A 17,000-nucleotide genomic window follows, 5' to 3' on the forward strand; every position below is an offset into this window, starting at 1 on the left:
AGCCTTGTGTGGTCCGCTCCCCTTAAATGTGGTCTGAATTTAGTAGCTCAGCTCTAATGAACAGAAAGCAGCAGAACTGAAGGGATGCCACTTCCAACATTAGTTCATAAAAGACTTCAACTTCTATCTAGGGTACTTTAGCTATGCTATTTAGCTATGAATCACTTGCCCTGTGAGAAGGAAACAAAAGTTTCCAACTTCAGTAATGTTGAAGTGGAGCCTCTTCCAGTAATGTCTCTAGAGGACCATACCAGCCAACAGCTTGACCCTAATCTGGTGAGAGACCTTATACTAGAGGCACCCAACTAAGCTGCACCTGGATCCCTGATCCACAGAAACTGTGAGATAATGTTTGTGATTATATTGTATTTTATGCTACTAAATTTTGGAACTATTTGTTACATAGAAGAAGATAATTAATAGAAAAGTAAAGGGAAAATACTGCATTGCTGGGCTATTTACAGAGCCACAAAAATACGTGATAATCCTGAGAATATGGTGACATTTTACACTCAGTTGCTTACAATTATTTATTCTTTATTTGCTTGAGGTTCAACTGTTTTGACTATCATCAGTAGTGCTTTGTCTTTTTTGGTTGTTTGTTTTTCTTGCAGTCCTAAGAATTGAACCCAGGGGCATTTTACCACTGAGTTACATCCCCAGATCTCTTTAATTTTTCTTTTTATTTTGAGACAGGGTCTCACTAAGTTGTCCATGCTAGTCTCAAACTTGCCATCCTCCTACCTCTGCCACCCCAGTTGCTGAGATTATAGGCATATGCCATATGTATTTTTTAATATGCATAATTTTATTTCTTGCTTTGGCTTTGTAAAAGTAGATCATGTCTCTAGCTCCCTCCACAGTACTCTTTGATTTCTACTAAAGATAATTTAGTAATCAGGTATTACTTATACTACTTTGTTAGCCACTTCTATTGAGATTATTTTTAACAGAAATTGTATTTTAAACTGGTAAATTTTGGAACTATTTGTTAGAAGCTATGTGTTACTATAGAAATAACACAGAGCCCTGCACAGCATGGAAGCTGACTTCTCCCAGGACACAAGATCCACAAAACAGTACAGCAGAAGTACCCTAGCGAGAAGCCGAAGTCTCTTTTGCCCTAATGTTGGGAAATAGTAATTTTTAACATATGAGCTTAACTGAATATGTCTCTGTTTGTCTCTGTCTTAAGAGGTTTTAGCACTAAGTCACTGCTTCTTTTCACTGCTCCTGTGACTTTCTTGTCACCCCCAATATGACTGACAATGACAATTATATCTAACCCTTTCTCATTCGGGGTACTAAATGAGCCTTTCCTTTATCTGTTATGATTATGCCAGAGTGGCTAGCATGATAAAACTCTTGGAACATAAAGACATATAGACTAAAAAGAAACTCAGGCTCTTTCCTTTATAGAACATGTATAAATTCTCTTTGTGGGATGAAATTGCCCAAGCCCTACAATAAATAGTTTACCAAATCCTCATGATCACAGATATAAAAACTTAGTGTCATATGATAAAGTCAAGACCTTGCTTACTGAGGGGGTTTTTCCTAAGGTCCTATGACACATAAACTAAGTCTATTTCTCTACTTCTTGGTAATGATACAAACAGACAGATAATAATTCTAGAGTTGCTTCTATGGGAAGTCTAATTCTATGAGCTAGGAGGGCTACTTTTGCTGTATTGTATCAGGACATAAAGAAGTATCCCCTTCTGTGTCCCAAAGCTTACACTGAGATCTGATGATACAATCAAAACAGCTAGGTGAAGATGCAGAATGCAGAGTTCTATTTAAAATGTTAGTCAAGCAGCTGGGAATGTAGCTCAATGATAGTGTTTCCTAACAGGCATGAGGACCTACGTTGATGAAAGAAAAAAAGGAAGGAGAGAAAGAAAGAAAGAAGGAAAAAGAAAGAAAAAAAGGAAGGAAGGAAGGAGAAAAGAAAGAAAGAAAGAGAAAGAGGGAGGGAGGGAGGGAAAGAAAGAAAGAAAAGTTAATCCACTACACATTTGTCCATGTTCCCAGGTGACCAGGAACAACTGAGCCATGGAGATATGGTTGAACCAATCATCCACAGATGACTTTATCCTATTGGGCATCTTCTCCCACAGCCCAGCTGACCTTGTCCTCTTCTCTGCAGTTATGGTGGTGTTCACAGTGGCCCTCTGTGGGAATGTTCTCCTCATCCTCCTCATCTACATAGATCCTCGACTTCATACTCCCATGTACTTCTTCCTCAGTCAGCTCTCCCTCATGGACCTCATGTTGGTCTGTACCAATGTGCCAAAGATGGCAGTCAACTTCCTTTCTGGGAAGAAGTCCATCTCCTTTACGGGTTGTGGTATACAAATTGGCCTCTTTGTCTGTCTAGTAGGGTCAGAGGGGCTCTTGCTTGGACTCATGGCTTATGACCGCTATGTGGCCATTAGCCACCCACTTCATTATCCTATCCTCATGAATCACAAGGTCTGTCTCCAGATTGTTGGGAGCTCCTGGGCTTTTGGGATAATAGATGGCTTGATCCAGATGGTGGTAGTAATGAGCTTCCCCTATTGTGGCTTGAGGGAGGTGAACCATTTCTTCTGTGAAATGCTATCCTTGTTGAAGCTGGCTTGTGTAGACACATCCCTTTTTGAGAAGGTGATATTTGTTTGCTGTGTCTTCATGTTGCTCTTTCCCTTCTCCATCATTGTGGCATCCTATGCTCGCATCCTGGGAACTGTACTCCGTATGCGCTCAGCTCAGGCTCGTAAGAAGGCTCTGGCTACCTGCTCCTCCCACCTGACAGCTGTCTCTTTCTTCTATGGAGCAGCCATGTTCATCTACCTGAGGCCTAGGCAATATCGAGCACCTAGCCATGACAAAGTGGTATCCATCTTCTACACAGTCCTCACTCCTATGCTTAACCCCCTCATTTATAGCTTGAGGAACAGAGAAGTGATGGGGGCACTGAGGAAGGGGCTGGACAGTTGCAAGATTGGCAGCCTGTACTGAACACAAGGATATCTGGTGCCCAGCTCTGCTACTTTCTGGCTGTATGACATCAGGTATACAATCCACTCAATTTTATCACTAATAATGAGAATCATGCACCTGCTGGTTTACATGAAAGTCTTTTAAACTCTAAGCCAGTACTCTGAAAACCCAGTTTTTTTCTCAATGTTTAGTGGACTAATTATTTTGTAAAATACATTTTATCCCAGCACTCCAGGTATCATATTTGTCAAGTGTTCTGTTTATAGGATGGTTTATGTATGTAAAAGATACTATATTATTACAATGTCCTATTTGTAGAACAATCTGTATTTTCATTTTAAAGAAATGGAGGGAAGGGTGGAGATAGGAAAAGGAAAGACAGTGGAATGAATCTGGCATAATTTTTCTATGTACATATATAAAAACATCACAGTGAATCCCACCCTCATGTGCATCTACAAGAATGGGGTCCTAAGTAGAATAAGATGAATAAGATATATTCCATGCTTTTATAATTGTATCAAAATGGATTTTTATTTAATCCAATAAAAATAGAGGATAAGTAAACTATTGATTAATCATTCCCATCCTATTTTAATGCACCTGTGTCAATTTTGTTGAAATACTTACAGAATTCAAAACTTAGGACTTAATGGGCTTAAAAGGAATAGAGGACTTTATAAACTCAAGTACCATTCAGAAATAGGGCATTGATATTGTTATCACTTATTAAAATGGTAATTACTTTTATTAACAAGACAGCTTTCTGAACTGAACTTTCAATCTCTTCTCACTTGTATATACAATTTATTCAGAGCTTATTATGTGCCAGGCACTGCATTACATACTTTGTTCATGTAGCTGTCACTTGCCTCTTTTTTTAAATATCTCATACCAGTATAGTTTCCCACCAGTGTCTCAGATGAAAAACTTTCAGATGGCAGAAAATAAGCCGATAGTAATTATCTTTGAAGAACTCCCACCTTCATACCATGAAACTGGAAACTTTGTAAAAACTACTTCAAAGAACAAAATGAAAACCCTTCAGGATTCAAGAGGAATGAAGTAAAGACGTGTTTACTGTATATTCAGTGTTTGGCACATAGGATACACATATGAGTGTCATATACATATATTCCTCTAGCAAAGTTTGCCACCCTGGAGCCCTTCAGATTTTGTTTGTTTTTCTTTTTCTTTTCTTGAGACCAGCTCTTGCTATGTTGCCCAGGCTGACCTTGAACTCCTGAATTCAAGAGAGGTGACTTACTGACTCAGTTCTCTTGGATGAAACTGTTTCCTTTGAAGATCAAGACTGGAAAATAGTGACAGAATCTGACCTTTCATTTAAAAAGTTGTTCTTAAATATTTCTATTCAGACTATTTATATGATTTGTAATTGTCCTGTTACAGAGCAAGGGCCTACTACAGAGCTGAGGTAGCTGCAGCAGTCCTCAGTTACCTGTTCTTGTGATTACACCAAGGAGATTTCAGACATGAATTTATTAGAAGGGACAGGAAACAAGGAAAAAGGGGAACACTCTCAAGGGAGAGAATGGATTCACTCAGGGAAGAGAAGGATGGTGCACCTTTCCTGCCCTCTAGTTTTATTGGGGGTTCAAGGAAAATTTCCAGAGGGTCCTGCCCAGGTCCACCTCTTGACTTTTCACTGAAAGCAGGATTGCATCAGAATTTTAAATCCACACTTGGGAGATTTGACATGCTAAAGATCCAAGACTACTCTGGGTCATTTTGGTCCACACTGACTGGTTCTAATTATCCCTTAAATCTGGAATCTGGTCTGTGTAAAGTTCACAAAAGTTGCCCCCTTCAGGGTAACTTGTGTTCTCCTCATCTTCAGGGAGGAGCCTTTGGTTCTGCTTTTGGGGTTTTTTGCTGAGGAATGTAAAATATCCTATTGACTTAAGCCAGGCAGGGCTAAAAATAGTTTTTAAAAAGAAAGCATGTGGCCGGTCAGCACAGTGGGCCCAGTTTATAGCATTGTTGCTTTAACCTCATGTTCCTACTGTTCACGTCTGTCAACAATGTTACTTCTCAATCCTGCTAAGCTATGTACCAGTCCTTTGTGCACCATTTGCATTAAAACTATAGTTTTCTAGGTGAAAAATCATCTCTGTTAAAATCCAAGAGAAACGAGGATAGAATTTTGTTCAGGGAATTTACCACAGGAAAATGTTTGCTCAATTTCAAGTTTTGGTGATCATGGAGGCACCACTAAAATGTACAGTTTTGTTTGTTTGGTTTTTGTTTTGTTTTGTTTTGCTTTTTGGTACTGGGGATTGAACTCAAGGACACTCAATCACTGAGCCACAATCCCAGCCCTATTTTGTATTTTATTTAGAGACAGGGTCTCACTGAGTTGCTTAGCACCTTGCTTTTGCAGAGTCTGGCTTTGCACTGGTGGTTCTCCTTCTTCACCCTTCAGAGCCACTGGGATTTCATGTGTGTGCCACCTTGCCCAGCAAAAATGCAGTTTTTAAGACCTACGCTGAGGGACATTGGGTCTAGGAGTGTAGCTCAGTGGCAGAGAACCTGCTTAGCATGTGCAAGACTCTGGATTCAGTCCCTAGTACCATGGAAAAAATATAAAGACCTACCATGGGGAGATGGCTTTACATGTTCAACTCAACTTAATTCTCACAACAGACATTCTGTAGTTAACATCATTATTTCCATTTTACAGATAAGGGAAATGGGACTAAGATTTTTTAAATCCCTTCATGTTAAGTCCCCCGTGTTTCCTCTCCACCTCTGCATGTTTGTAGAGCAGTGGAGTACAGAACTTTGGAGGAGGGATCTTTCCCTCAGAGGTTTAGTTGTCAGAGTTGGGTCTCCAAGGATTTATGACAATAGACGCAACTAATGGCAATAAACGCTACAAAGTTGCATCGATGTACAATGATATTTTTATGATCCCTTAGTTATAAGACCTAGATAAGCTAACCAAACCATCAAATTAATTTTAATTTTGAGTCCATAATATTGAATATGTTTCTGGTTATCCTCCTTTTTTTAATCCCATCTTTTTGCCTTATCCAAATTTCAGTTTGACTTAAATTCTCTTTCAGGAAGCATTCCCTATTTAATCTCATATGCAGATCACTTGAGGATTTTGTATCCTTCACCCCCTAAGTATCTTGAGGGTTTCCACCAGAACCGTTTATCTATAAGCATAGAACCTGTAGTCTTAATCCAACCCCCTACCAGAGAGGCAGAAATTTACAAAATAATCATGCAAACAAAAAAGTTTTACATAGCCAGCCAGGCATGGTAGTGCTGGCCTGGAGTCCTAGCTACTCTGGAAACTGAGACAAGAGAATTGCTTAAGTCTAGGGATATGGAAACCCCATCTCAATAAAGTTAATTTTTTTTAGATTTCAAAAAGTTTTACTAAACTTGGCCTTATTGAGTCCAATTCAGGGGTGGGGGGAAGATCCCTTTTTACTTTATTTGCTTCTTTTCATAGACTGTGTCCTAAATTCACTGGGCAAATACCAACTTTTTGTTTGTTTGTTTGTTTGTGTATCTATACATGACAGTAGGGTGCATTTTGACATATTATAATACCTTAATCCCATTCTTGTTGTTGAACATGATGTGGAGTTACACTGGTCGTGTATTCATATATGAGTATAGGAAAGTTATGTCTGATTCATGTCTTTCCTGTTCCCATTCCCTCCCTTTCCTTCATTCCCCTCTGTCACATATAGTGAACTTCTGTACTTCCCCTCCCTACCCTCCCTTCTTATAGGTAGGCATCCACGTATCAAAGAGAACATTCCACCTTTGGTTTTCTGAGACTGGCTTACCTCACTTAACATGATACTCTCCAGTTCCATCCATTTACCTGAAAATGTCATAATTTCATTCTTCTTTATGGCTAAGTAATAGTCCATTGTGTATATATATATATCACATTTTCTTTATCCATTCATCTGTTGGGTACCTAGGTTGTTTCCATAGCTTGGCTATTGTGAATTGGGTTGCTAATAATATTGATGTGACTGCATCACTGTAGTATGCTGATTTTAAGTCCATCGGGTAAGCCAAGGAGTCAGATAAATGGGTCAAATGGTGGTTCCATTCCAAGTTTTCTACGGAATCTCCATACTGCTTTTCAGAGTGGTTGCACAAATTTCCAGTCCCACCAGCAATCACATACAAAAACATTTTTTTAAAAGTAGGGTTCATTCCAGGAATGCAAGGTGGGTTCAACATACAAAAATCAATAAATGCAATTCATCACATCAACAGACTTAAAGACAAGAACCATGTGATTATCTTAATAGATGCAGAAAAAGCACTTGACAAAATTCAGCATTCATTCATGTTCAAAGCACTAGAAAATACCAGCTTTTTGTTTTCACTTTGTGGTGCTATGGATAGAACACAAGATTGATACTTTACAGGCAAGTGCTCTACCACTGAGCTCCATCCCCAGCCCAAGGCCAGGTTTTCAGTTGACACATATCTACTGAAAACCTATTAGCACCCAGAAATGTGGAAGTTTCTGGATTACAAAAGTGACTTCCCTTATGTCCAGGCACACATTTCAATTAGCTGCCCAATTCTTCTTATAAAACAGAAGTTGTGCTGGGTGTGGTGGCACGCACTTATAATCTCAGGTACTCAGGAAGCTGAGATATGGAGGATTGCAAGATCAAGGCCATCCTGGGCAACTTGGCAAGACCCTGTCTCAAAATAAAATAATGAAAATGGCTACTGATGTAGTTCAGTGGTAGAGTACACCTGGATTCAATCCCCAACCCTGAAAAAAAGAAAGAGGAAGAAAAATAGTTGTAATAATTCATAACTACTCTCAGGATACACAATTGCAAACTTAGAAATTTCCTAAAATAAGGAAATAATACCAAGAGACAGAATATGCACCACAGCATAGGAGAACAGAAGAAACAGAATCTTGCCAGGGTATATGGGAATTTGTTTGCTTAAATTTTGTCTATGCTTGAAATGTTCTTTATTAAATAGTTCAAAATGCTCAGTCTTCTGGTTTTTGTCAACCACCTTACCAAATGCTTTCCCTCCAAGCCACTACTTCAACTCATTGAGGGGATTTTTGCACATACATGTGGCAAATATCCATTGTAATCAGGTAATTTTTAAGCAAATATTAAAAATTGCTTTACACCTGCAGATAGTTGCAAAGACTGTGTATGTGTTTGTGTAACTTATTTAAACTAAGATGAAAACTCCATAAGATCAGGGATTATATTTATCATGTTCACATTGTATTTGGTAGTCTGGCTTCCAAAAGCCCAGGAGGACTATCTACCCTTGCCAAGAGTTCCAATAATTTGAAATTATTACCCTTCCCAGCCAGGAAAACAAACAACCACAGGATGGCAGCAGAGAGCCAAAAGTCAGACCAGACAAGAAGGGATGGAGCTGGTTTGGTTTAGTTTTATTTCTGTTTCTTAGTTTTTATTTAAAAGATAAGATTAGACATAAGACATAGAGATGTGGACTTTTGGTTTGGTTTTCTTTCTTCTTTTTAGTTGTTGCTGTTAAATCATGACATTGTGTTATTGCTGAAATAGTCAAGGACATTTTTCATAGATTTGCTCTGGGCCTCAAAAAATAGATTTCAGTATTGGTGGAGAAGAAAAGAAAGTGGAATCTAGAGTAGTCTGTCTTTTCTATTTGCTGCTTTTGACAAATGTTATATAACCTTTCTGTGTGTCACTGTCCTCCTCTGTAAAATGGGAATAATTGTAGTAGCTAGTTCAGAGGTTGACATGACAGTAAAATAAGCAGTCTTTGAAGGTAAACCAAGACCTGGCACATAGAAAGAATATGTGTGAACTTTGTTTTTGTTGTTTTGATTTGATTTTGATTTGGGGTCTGGTGATTGAACCCAGTGCCTTGCACTTGCTGAGCACATTCTACCACTGAGCTACACCTTCAACCCCATTTATTGTCATTAATACAGATCTTTAACTCATGGTACTAGGTTATATCCTGATAAAGCACCATATATAAATTGAAAATATATTAAGTCAAAATCTATTTAATACACAGTTGCCTTTCAAATATCATAGCTTAGCCTTCATCAAGCATGCTAACTTACATTAGCCTGCAGCTAGGCAAAATCATCTAACCCAAAGTCTATTTCATTATAGTGTTTAATATCTCACATAATATATTGAATATCTGTTTCCAAGAAATACTGACAACAGTACAAACAACTGTGTATCCTCATAGTCACACAGCCAACAGGGAGCTGTGACTGGCTGTGAAGGCCAGCCTCTCAAGAGAGTATCCTGTGGCTGGGCATGGTGGTACTCACCTTTAATCCCAGTGACTTGGGAGACTGAGGAAGGAAGATCACAGGTTCCAGGCCAGCCTGGGCAACTCAGGGAGGCTGTGTCTCAAAACAAAAAAATTAAAAAGGCTTGGGATGTAACTTAGTGGTAGAGCACCCCTAGGTCAAATCTTCAGTACCAAAAAAGAGAGAGAGAAAAAGAAAGAGAGCATGATCATGTATCCTGGGGAAAAGATCAAAGTACAAAATTTGAAGTAGTATTTCTACTGAATGCATTTCGCTCCCTGCTCTCTACCATTCTATCCCTCCTCTCCTCCACTACTGGGAATTGAACTCAGGAGCAATTTACCACCGAGTTATATCCCCAGTCCTTTTTATTTTTTATTTTAAGACAGATCTCACTAAGTTGCTGGGTGTCTCACTATGTTGCTGAGGCTGGCCTCAAACTTGAAAGCCTCTGAGTCAATGGTATTATAGCCGTGCATCACTGTTCCTGGCTGTATATTGCTCTTGTACCATAATAAGTTTGTAAAGTCATAAGTGGAACCATCATAAACCTGAGACTGCCTATAATTATCAAAGGTACAGTGATCGTGTTGAGATTTCTGTGAAAAAGACACTTTGAAGGGTAGTGGGAAAAACATGTTAGGCAGAGAGAATGGGCCACCATTGTAGGGATCTCAAAAGCCAGACCAACAAAGACTGACCAGGATAATATGGAGAAGTAAGAGTTGGAATGAAGAAGCTGACAAAGGTCCACCAGAGGATGTCCTTAGGGGCTAAGCTCTCTTCTCTCTGCCCAACAGCTGCCATCATGCCCAAGTTTCCTGGAATACTGGTATGTTAACATACTTCCTCAAGACCTACTGTGGTAGTTGTCAGATCTTCACATCTGACAACTGGGGACCCACTCCCAAGGCTAATCAATTCTGTGTTGTCTGACCCGATTAGTCTTGGGTGTGGGCCAAAGGCTACACCAAATTTGTTCCTAACATCCCCTACCTCCTGGGGCATTCAGAAAATTCTCATTTAGTAGCTTGTTCCTACATGTAAGCCTAAGCTGGCACTTGAGGGCTAGACACAACCCTTCTCATATTAGGAAATAAAATAAAATAAATAACACTCTCAGTATCAGCTACTCACATTCACAACCCCATGAAGATAGAACACTGCAGGGAAGAGTTGTCCTGTGCAGGGGGTTGTCAGTAAACAGTGGCTTTGGTTAGTGAGAGTTTCTGAGTGCACAAAGGCTAACAGACTTCAGCTAAGTCCACATTAGGTGCAGAGGGTAAAGCCATTCAGAAGGAAGAGGAAGTGGTCAGGGAGTGGTGAGGGGAGAGTTGTGTAGTCAGAAGGCTGAAATGCCAAATGTGTGGGAGGTGCAGCCAGCTGGTAAGGTGGACAGAACCTGATGTCCAAAAACTGCACACCAGGGCTTCATAGTAGACAGTGAGGAGAGGGCAACCAAGACTCTACAAGCTCTCAACTTGGTACACATCCCTAAGAAATCCCCCAGGACTGGGATGGGGACCAGGATATCCAGTGTCACTGAAGGTGGGCGGTCACACAGATGAGTTGAAAGGCAGAAGGCAAGGTAAAAGGGAGAAGTGAATGAGGGAGAGCACTATGCTATTCACACATGTCCCAGATACAGGCAAGCATGCCCCTGGGCAAGCATACTCCTGCTAACATGTCAGAAATGCTGAGGGATGGGAGAGATAGAGATGTGTAAGCTACAGGCATGGCAGAGAATAAATAAGTGAATTTAACAAAATGCATATACTTAAAAACTGAAGAAGGGCCTTGCATAGAGCAATCTTGAACAGACATGAACTGAGGAATTTGATTAGTTTGATGCTTGAAGTTCAAAACACATTTTTTTTTTTTTTTAATCAAGGCCTGGAACTAGGCAATCAGGAAGGAAAGATGCTTCATATGAGACAAGTAAGGAAGCTCCTCACCCACTCAACCTCCTAAAGACTAGAGAAGAGATGAAGCTCTTCATCAGCCCTGGTTGTGACAGGGTGTGCTATAGACATTTCACAAAATGATCTGTAGGCCCCTTTCAATTCATCATGAAGATATATACCAATCTGCAATTTTGATCCTTGAATTCTTACGTGGTTAGAATAGCTCTAATAGTTCTCTGAACTCTGACCTCTATCCCAGACCTAGGCAAAAGGGTTTGGGAGACCCACAAGGTAGGAAGGAGAGCAACGCCAGGAAGGAATACCTGGGAAGCAGTTAGGGTGGGTGTCTCATTGCATGTCAGATGGGCCACCTTCTCCAACTGTGCTTAAGAGCAGCCTAGAAAATGACCTTTTTATCTTGGCCTTAACTTGCTTTGATTAGAGGAAGAATGTTCTGCAGAGATGTTAGAAACAGAACAAATCTAAATGACAGGAAAGTAACAGGAAACTTTCAAGATCATTTCTTTCATCCACCTAGTTTTTAGATGTGAGTGGCTGGCTCGTGATCACAGAGCAGATCCCCAAACTCCCTGCTCAGGGCTTAGGTCCTCATGGTCTCCCAGGACCAGGCAGCTCCAGAACAGAATTCAAATGGATTTTCTTATGGGCAAATATGGAGTTCATTGGACTCCCCTCCTGGGTGTGTAGCAACAACAGCCCCAGATCATTCCTTCTGCCTCTTACATACAGTGACACAAGGTGGTCCCACTGTGGAAACTTCCAGAGATGCCTTCTGCAGTTTTGATTTTGCATTTTTGGAAACCTGGAGACCTGAGGCCTGAAATACGTTCTTTTAGGCTGACTTGTGTCCCCTTCTTCCCCAAAATTCATATGTTGGAGCCCTATCACTCAGAATGTGACTATATTTGGAGATAGGGCCTTCAAAGTAATGATAAAAAGTAAAATGAGGCTATTTTTATGGTTTGGATATGCAGTGTTTCCCAAATCTAATGCATGAGACAATGCAAGAAGATTCAAAGGAGAAATGATTGGGTTGTAAGAGTCTTAAACCAATCAGTGATTTAATCCCCTGATAGGGATTAACTGAGTGGTAACTGAAGTGGTAGGGTATGGCTGAAGGAGGTGGGATCTGAGGTGTGGCTATGGGGTATATGTTTTGCATCTTGAGAGTGGAGATGCTCTGCTTCCTGATCAACTTTTGAGCTATTTCCCTCTGCCTCTCTCTTCCACCATAATGTCCTGCCTCACCTGGAGCCCTGAGGAATGGAGTCGACCTTCTATGGACTAAGACATCTGAAACCATAAGTCTACAAATAAACTTTTTATCCTCTATAATTGTTCTGGTCAGATCCTTTTAGTCACAGCAGTGAAAAAGCTGACTAAAACAGCTATCAATCAGCTACTTGGAAGACTGAGCAGGATTGCAAGTTCAAGTCAGCCTGGGCAATTTATCAAGACCTTGGTTCAAAATAAAGTTTCAAAAAGGACTGGGCCAGATGCCCAGCCATAGACTAATACATAAATAAAATGTGATTATATATACACAATGAAGTTCTGCTCAGCCAAAATGAATGAAATTATGACATTTGCCAGTAAATGGATGAAATTGGAGAACATCATGCTATATAAAATAAGCCAGACTCAGAAAAATCAAGGGTCTAATATTTTCTCTCATAAGTAGAAACTAGAGCAAATTCAGAGAAAAAAGGGTGGAGTAGAAGGAGATGCAGAGGGAGAAAGGAAGAATGGGAAAGTGGAGAATTTAACAAAATCATGCTACATGCATTTACAAATATACTGCAGTGAATTCCACCTTTATGTATGTCTATAAAGCACCAGTCAAAAATAAATAAATGGGGCTGGGGTTGTGGCTCAGTGGTAGAGCACTTGCCTTGCACATGTGAGGCCCTGGGTTCGATCCTCAGCACCACATAAAAATAAATAAATAAAATAAAGGTATTGGGTCCATACAACTAAAAATATATATTTAAAAAATAAATAAATAAGTGGATGGAAAACCAGTAGAGTAGAAGAAGGGGAATAGGCAGAGAGAGGAGGGGAAATAAAAGGGCGGGGGAGGCACCAGAGACTCAAATGAAGTAAATCAAATCCATGCATGTATGATTTTATCAAAATGAACCCAACTACTGTGGATAACTATAATGTACTAATAAAAGAGAAAAAAAGCTGAAGATATAGTTCAGTCCAGAGCACTTGCTTAGCATGCATGAGGTCCTGGGTTTGACTCCCACTATTGAAAAAAAAAAAATGAGTCCATCAGGGTGAGCCCTAATCTAACTTGACTGATATCCTCACAGGAAGAAGAAATTTGGACCCACAAAGATACTATGGATACACCTGTACAGAGGAAAGGATGAAAAACTGTATAAGAACACAGCAAGAAGGCATCCACTTCTACCCACAGAGGAAAGGTCTAGCAGAAAGTTCCTACAGTGAGAACTGTACTACTGCCCTGTGCCCTGGAGAAGGTGCAGGGGACACCTGGCTTTGGGACAGACATAGATGCTCCAGGTCCTCCCTCACAGGGAGCAGGAAATGAGTGCATCCAGAATCATACAACTCCCTCAAGCAGACTCGAAGGCCTGGGAAGTGCCTTAGCACACCAGGGGACCAGTTAGGCTTCCAGAGGGATGCTTCCGCACTTCCCTGGGCAACCCAAGAGCACTCATTAAATGCTTGTTAAAAACTTTTTCACTAATGAGCCCTGTAGGGAGAAGCAGAGCACCACTGCTCCCTCAGCAGGTGAACCTGAGAACCAAGGAGCAGGTGACAGAGAGGTAAACCAGGGTTGACCTTAAACTCATCTCATCCTGGGTATCTACCTGTGGAGCAACTAAAACAGCTCCAAGAGTACCTAGTCCTGCTTCACGTACTTTATTCATGTTTTCTTCTTTAATAGAAAAATGGGCTAGTGGGAGTCACATCTACCTGGGGGGTCCAGTCAAGAGGGTCACTTGAGCCCAGGAGTTTGAGGCCAGCCTGGGCAACACAGGGAGAGCCTGTGGGAAGGAAGGAAGGAATTGAAGGAGGAAGAAGGAAGAGAGGAAGGAAAGAAAGAAAAGAGGGAATAGAGCATAGTCAATAGATGTTTACCTCTAATGTATAAGGTCCAGGGTTTGAATCCTCTGCACCACAAAAAGAAATAAAAATTAATCTAGGTAAAAATCTAATCTAGTTATTAGAAGTCAAATCCTGATAAACTTTGAGGAAACAGGATATTTACCGGGAGAGATCGCAAAGAGTTTCCAGGATGTTGGTAACATTCCATATCAAGGTGGTTTAATAGGTGTATTCTTGGTATGATAAACTGCAATAGTAAGCATTTAAAATGTCAAGAGAAAAAAAAAATCAAGAAAAAAAATTGACTATAAAATGTAGTCTGTTCCTGCACTCTCTCTTCTTGGCTCCTGTATTTTAATCTCAATCTCTAAGTTTGATCTTAAACATCTAGCAAGCCAGTCTCACAAGTCAGAAAGTGAGAGTACTGGGCTTAAACTTCAATGTCTATAACCTTATAGTCATTTACTCCCTTTTATTTAATTGGGGTTTATATTACCTTATCTGTCTTATAGGTGATGGCTTATTATCTCTAATTTAGGTTGTTTATTCTTGAAAAGTAGCACTTCTGCAAACCCTTAATCAGGCAACAGAGTTTACAAGAAAAATACAAAATGGAATTAACAACAGTAAATACATTTAGTTTGAGTAATAGCTATCTTGAATTTTGACTGAGCTATACATTATATCCCCTGTTTGAGATCACAGTAATTTTACAACAAAACCCAATCCTTTGAATATAATTTTAAATGAGCTGAAGGCTGGCTTATTTTGTAGTCTTTCTAACATGTAGTAAGGTGGGAGGCAGAGCCTTATCTCAGGTAAGGTGTGGTTCTTTACAAATCTTAAGTAAAATGTTCTAATTCTGAAGCTGATCTTTGCCTTCTCTCTAAATATCATTTTACAAAGTGTACATATATTGTTTCCTGAGTCTATATGAATGTAAGTCAACACAATGACATTACATCTAAAACATGAATCAAGGAGAGGCTGAGAGAGTTTTTAACTTTCCTTTTGTGTGGGAAAATGCTTTTATGTTTTCATGTTTCATGATATTAAGCTTAAATCAAATTTTCACTAACTAGAAATACATTTACATTTACATTTTTTAATCTCAGTGTAAAAAGTAACAAATTTTACATAAACCCTATTGATAACAGGTCCTGTTATAGAACATTAAATGATATAAATAAGTCCCCAATAAAATTTACTATTCTTATAAATTTAAAATTACTATTACAGACAAGTTTAGTTTGGATAATAGCAGTTTAATAAATTTTCTACTTTAAAGACTTGTATACCTGGAAAATATGAACACATTTAATATACAAAGAAAAGTAACCATTCCACAATTACCTTGATATTTTTATATTAACCAATTTTTGCTTTTAAAGAAAAATTTAGACTCTGTAACATAGTACAATACTCTGTTTTTTAACCAAAATTGTATAAACCCCAATTTTTTAAAAATGTTTTTGTTGTAGATGGGCCCAATACCTTTATATTATTTATTTTTTTTTATGCAACTTTGAAGATTGAACCCAGGGCCTCACACATGCTAGGCAAGTGCTCTACCACTGAGCCGCAACTCCAGCCCAAACCACAATTTTTAAGACTAATTGTTCTAAAGAATAAAACTTAACAGACACAATGTTAAGAGTAAATTAGGGTTTTTAAGACATCCTTGTCATTTTAAAACATAGATTAAACTTTGGTTTATATCAGCCCACTAATATTTGACCTTAAAGAAAAACTTTAAATAGCTTTAACTAATTGTCTCACATACATATAACCAACTTAGTTACACACAAACTTGTTGAAATTTGTCCTTTACTTTACAGATTTCTCAGCACTTACTTAGACCCTCATGTGCATTTTCTTTTTCCTTCTATTAAATATATTTCAATACCTAGAACCTTTTATTTTCTCTTTCCTATCTGTTGACTCCTTTTGTTCACATTCTGAAAGAACTCTTATGAAATTTCTGAATTTAGATAAATTACTCCATTTTAATAAGATTAAATATTGTTATTTATAGTACTCTAATTGAAACTTTTGGATTCCTTTGTATATGTAATTGTACCTGTCAGAACTTAACTCTTAGTAACTTTGTTTTTAGTGATGACACAAAGCAATTTTAAACCCTTTTCATTTACCAATCTATGAAAACACCAATAATGTTTAAGCATGTTACCCCATGGAATTTAAGGAGTTAAGAGTACTCAATGTTATTTAACAGTTAGCATTTTAACTTTATAAACTAATCAGATGTCTCTAACAAACACATTTGAGTAATCCCATACATGTCAAATCTAATTCACTCTTCTTATTGTAAAAAAACAAGATATCAGACAAGTATATTGAACAGTATTTGCCATCTCTTTCCTGTTGAAGAAAAGTCCTAGAAACAATTGATATTAGACATTTTATAAACATCAACATTTTATTAGTTTGACCACCTAGAGACTTGTGACTTAAATAATTTTAAAGACATTTTACCTTCATTTGTTTACCTAATTTACATTGAACCTTTTAAAATCATGTGAATTAAAGATATCTGAATCCATTTTTTAATTTTAATTAATGAGCACTCCTTATTTGTCAATTTTGATAGCATGTATATGATATTTAGATGCATGTACATAGACAATATGACAGACAACTCAATATACACATAACACAAAAGCAAAGACCTTAGAGCTTTT

At 38.6% G+C, this 17,000-nt stretch overlaps 1 protein-coding gene across 1 annotated transcript; it reads left to right on the top strand.

The window, feature by feature from the left end:
• Window positions 1–2,055: 2,055 nt before the first annotated feature.
• On the top strand, window positions 2,056–3,003 carry LOC306664284 (olfactory receptor 2V2; the record flags this gene model as incomplete). The annotated part of the gene is made up of 1 exon (XM_079145128.1): window positions 2,056–3,003. One exon carries the CDS (start codon window positions 2,056–2,058, stop codon window positions 3,001–3,003), a length of 948 nt encoding a protein of 315 aa, XP_079001254.1.
• Window positions 3,004–17,000: the final 13,997 nt, after the last annotated feature.

Source organism: Sciurus vulgaris (assembly GCF_902686455.1).
Source record: "Sciurus vulgaris genome assembly, chromosome: 6".
Taxonomy (NCBI): domain Eukaryota; kingdom Metazoa; phylum Chordata; class Mammalia; order Rodentia; family Sciuridae; genus Sciurus; species Sciurus vulgaris.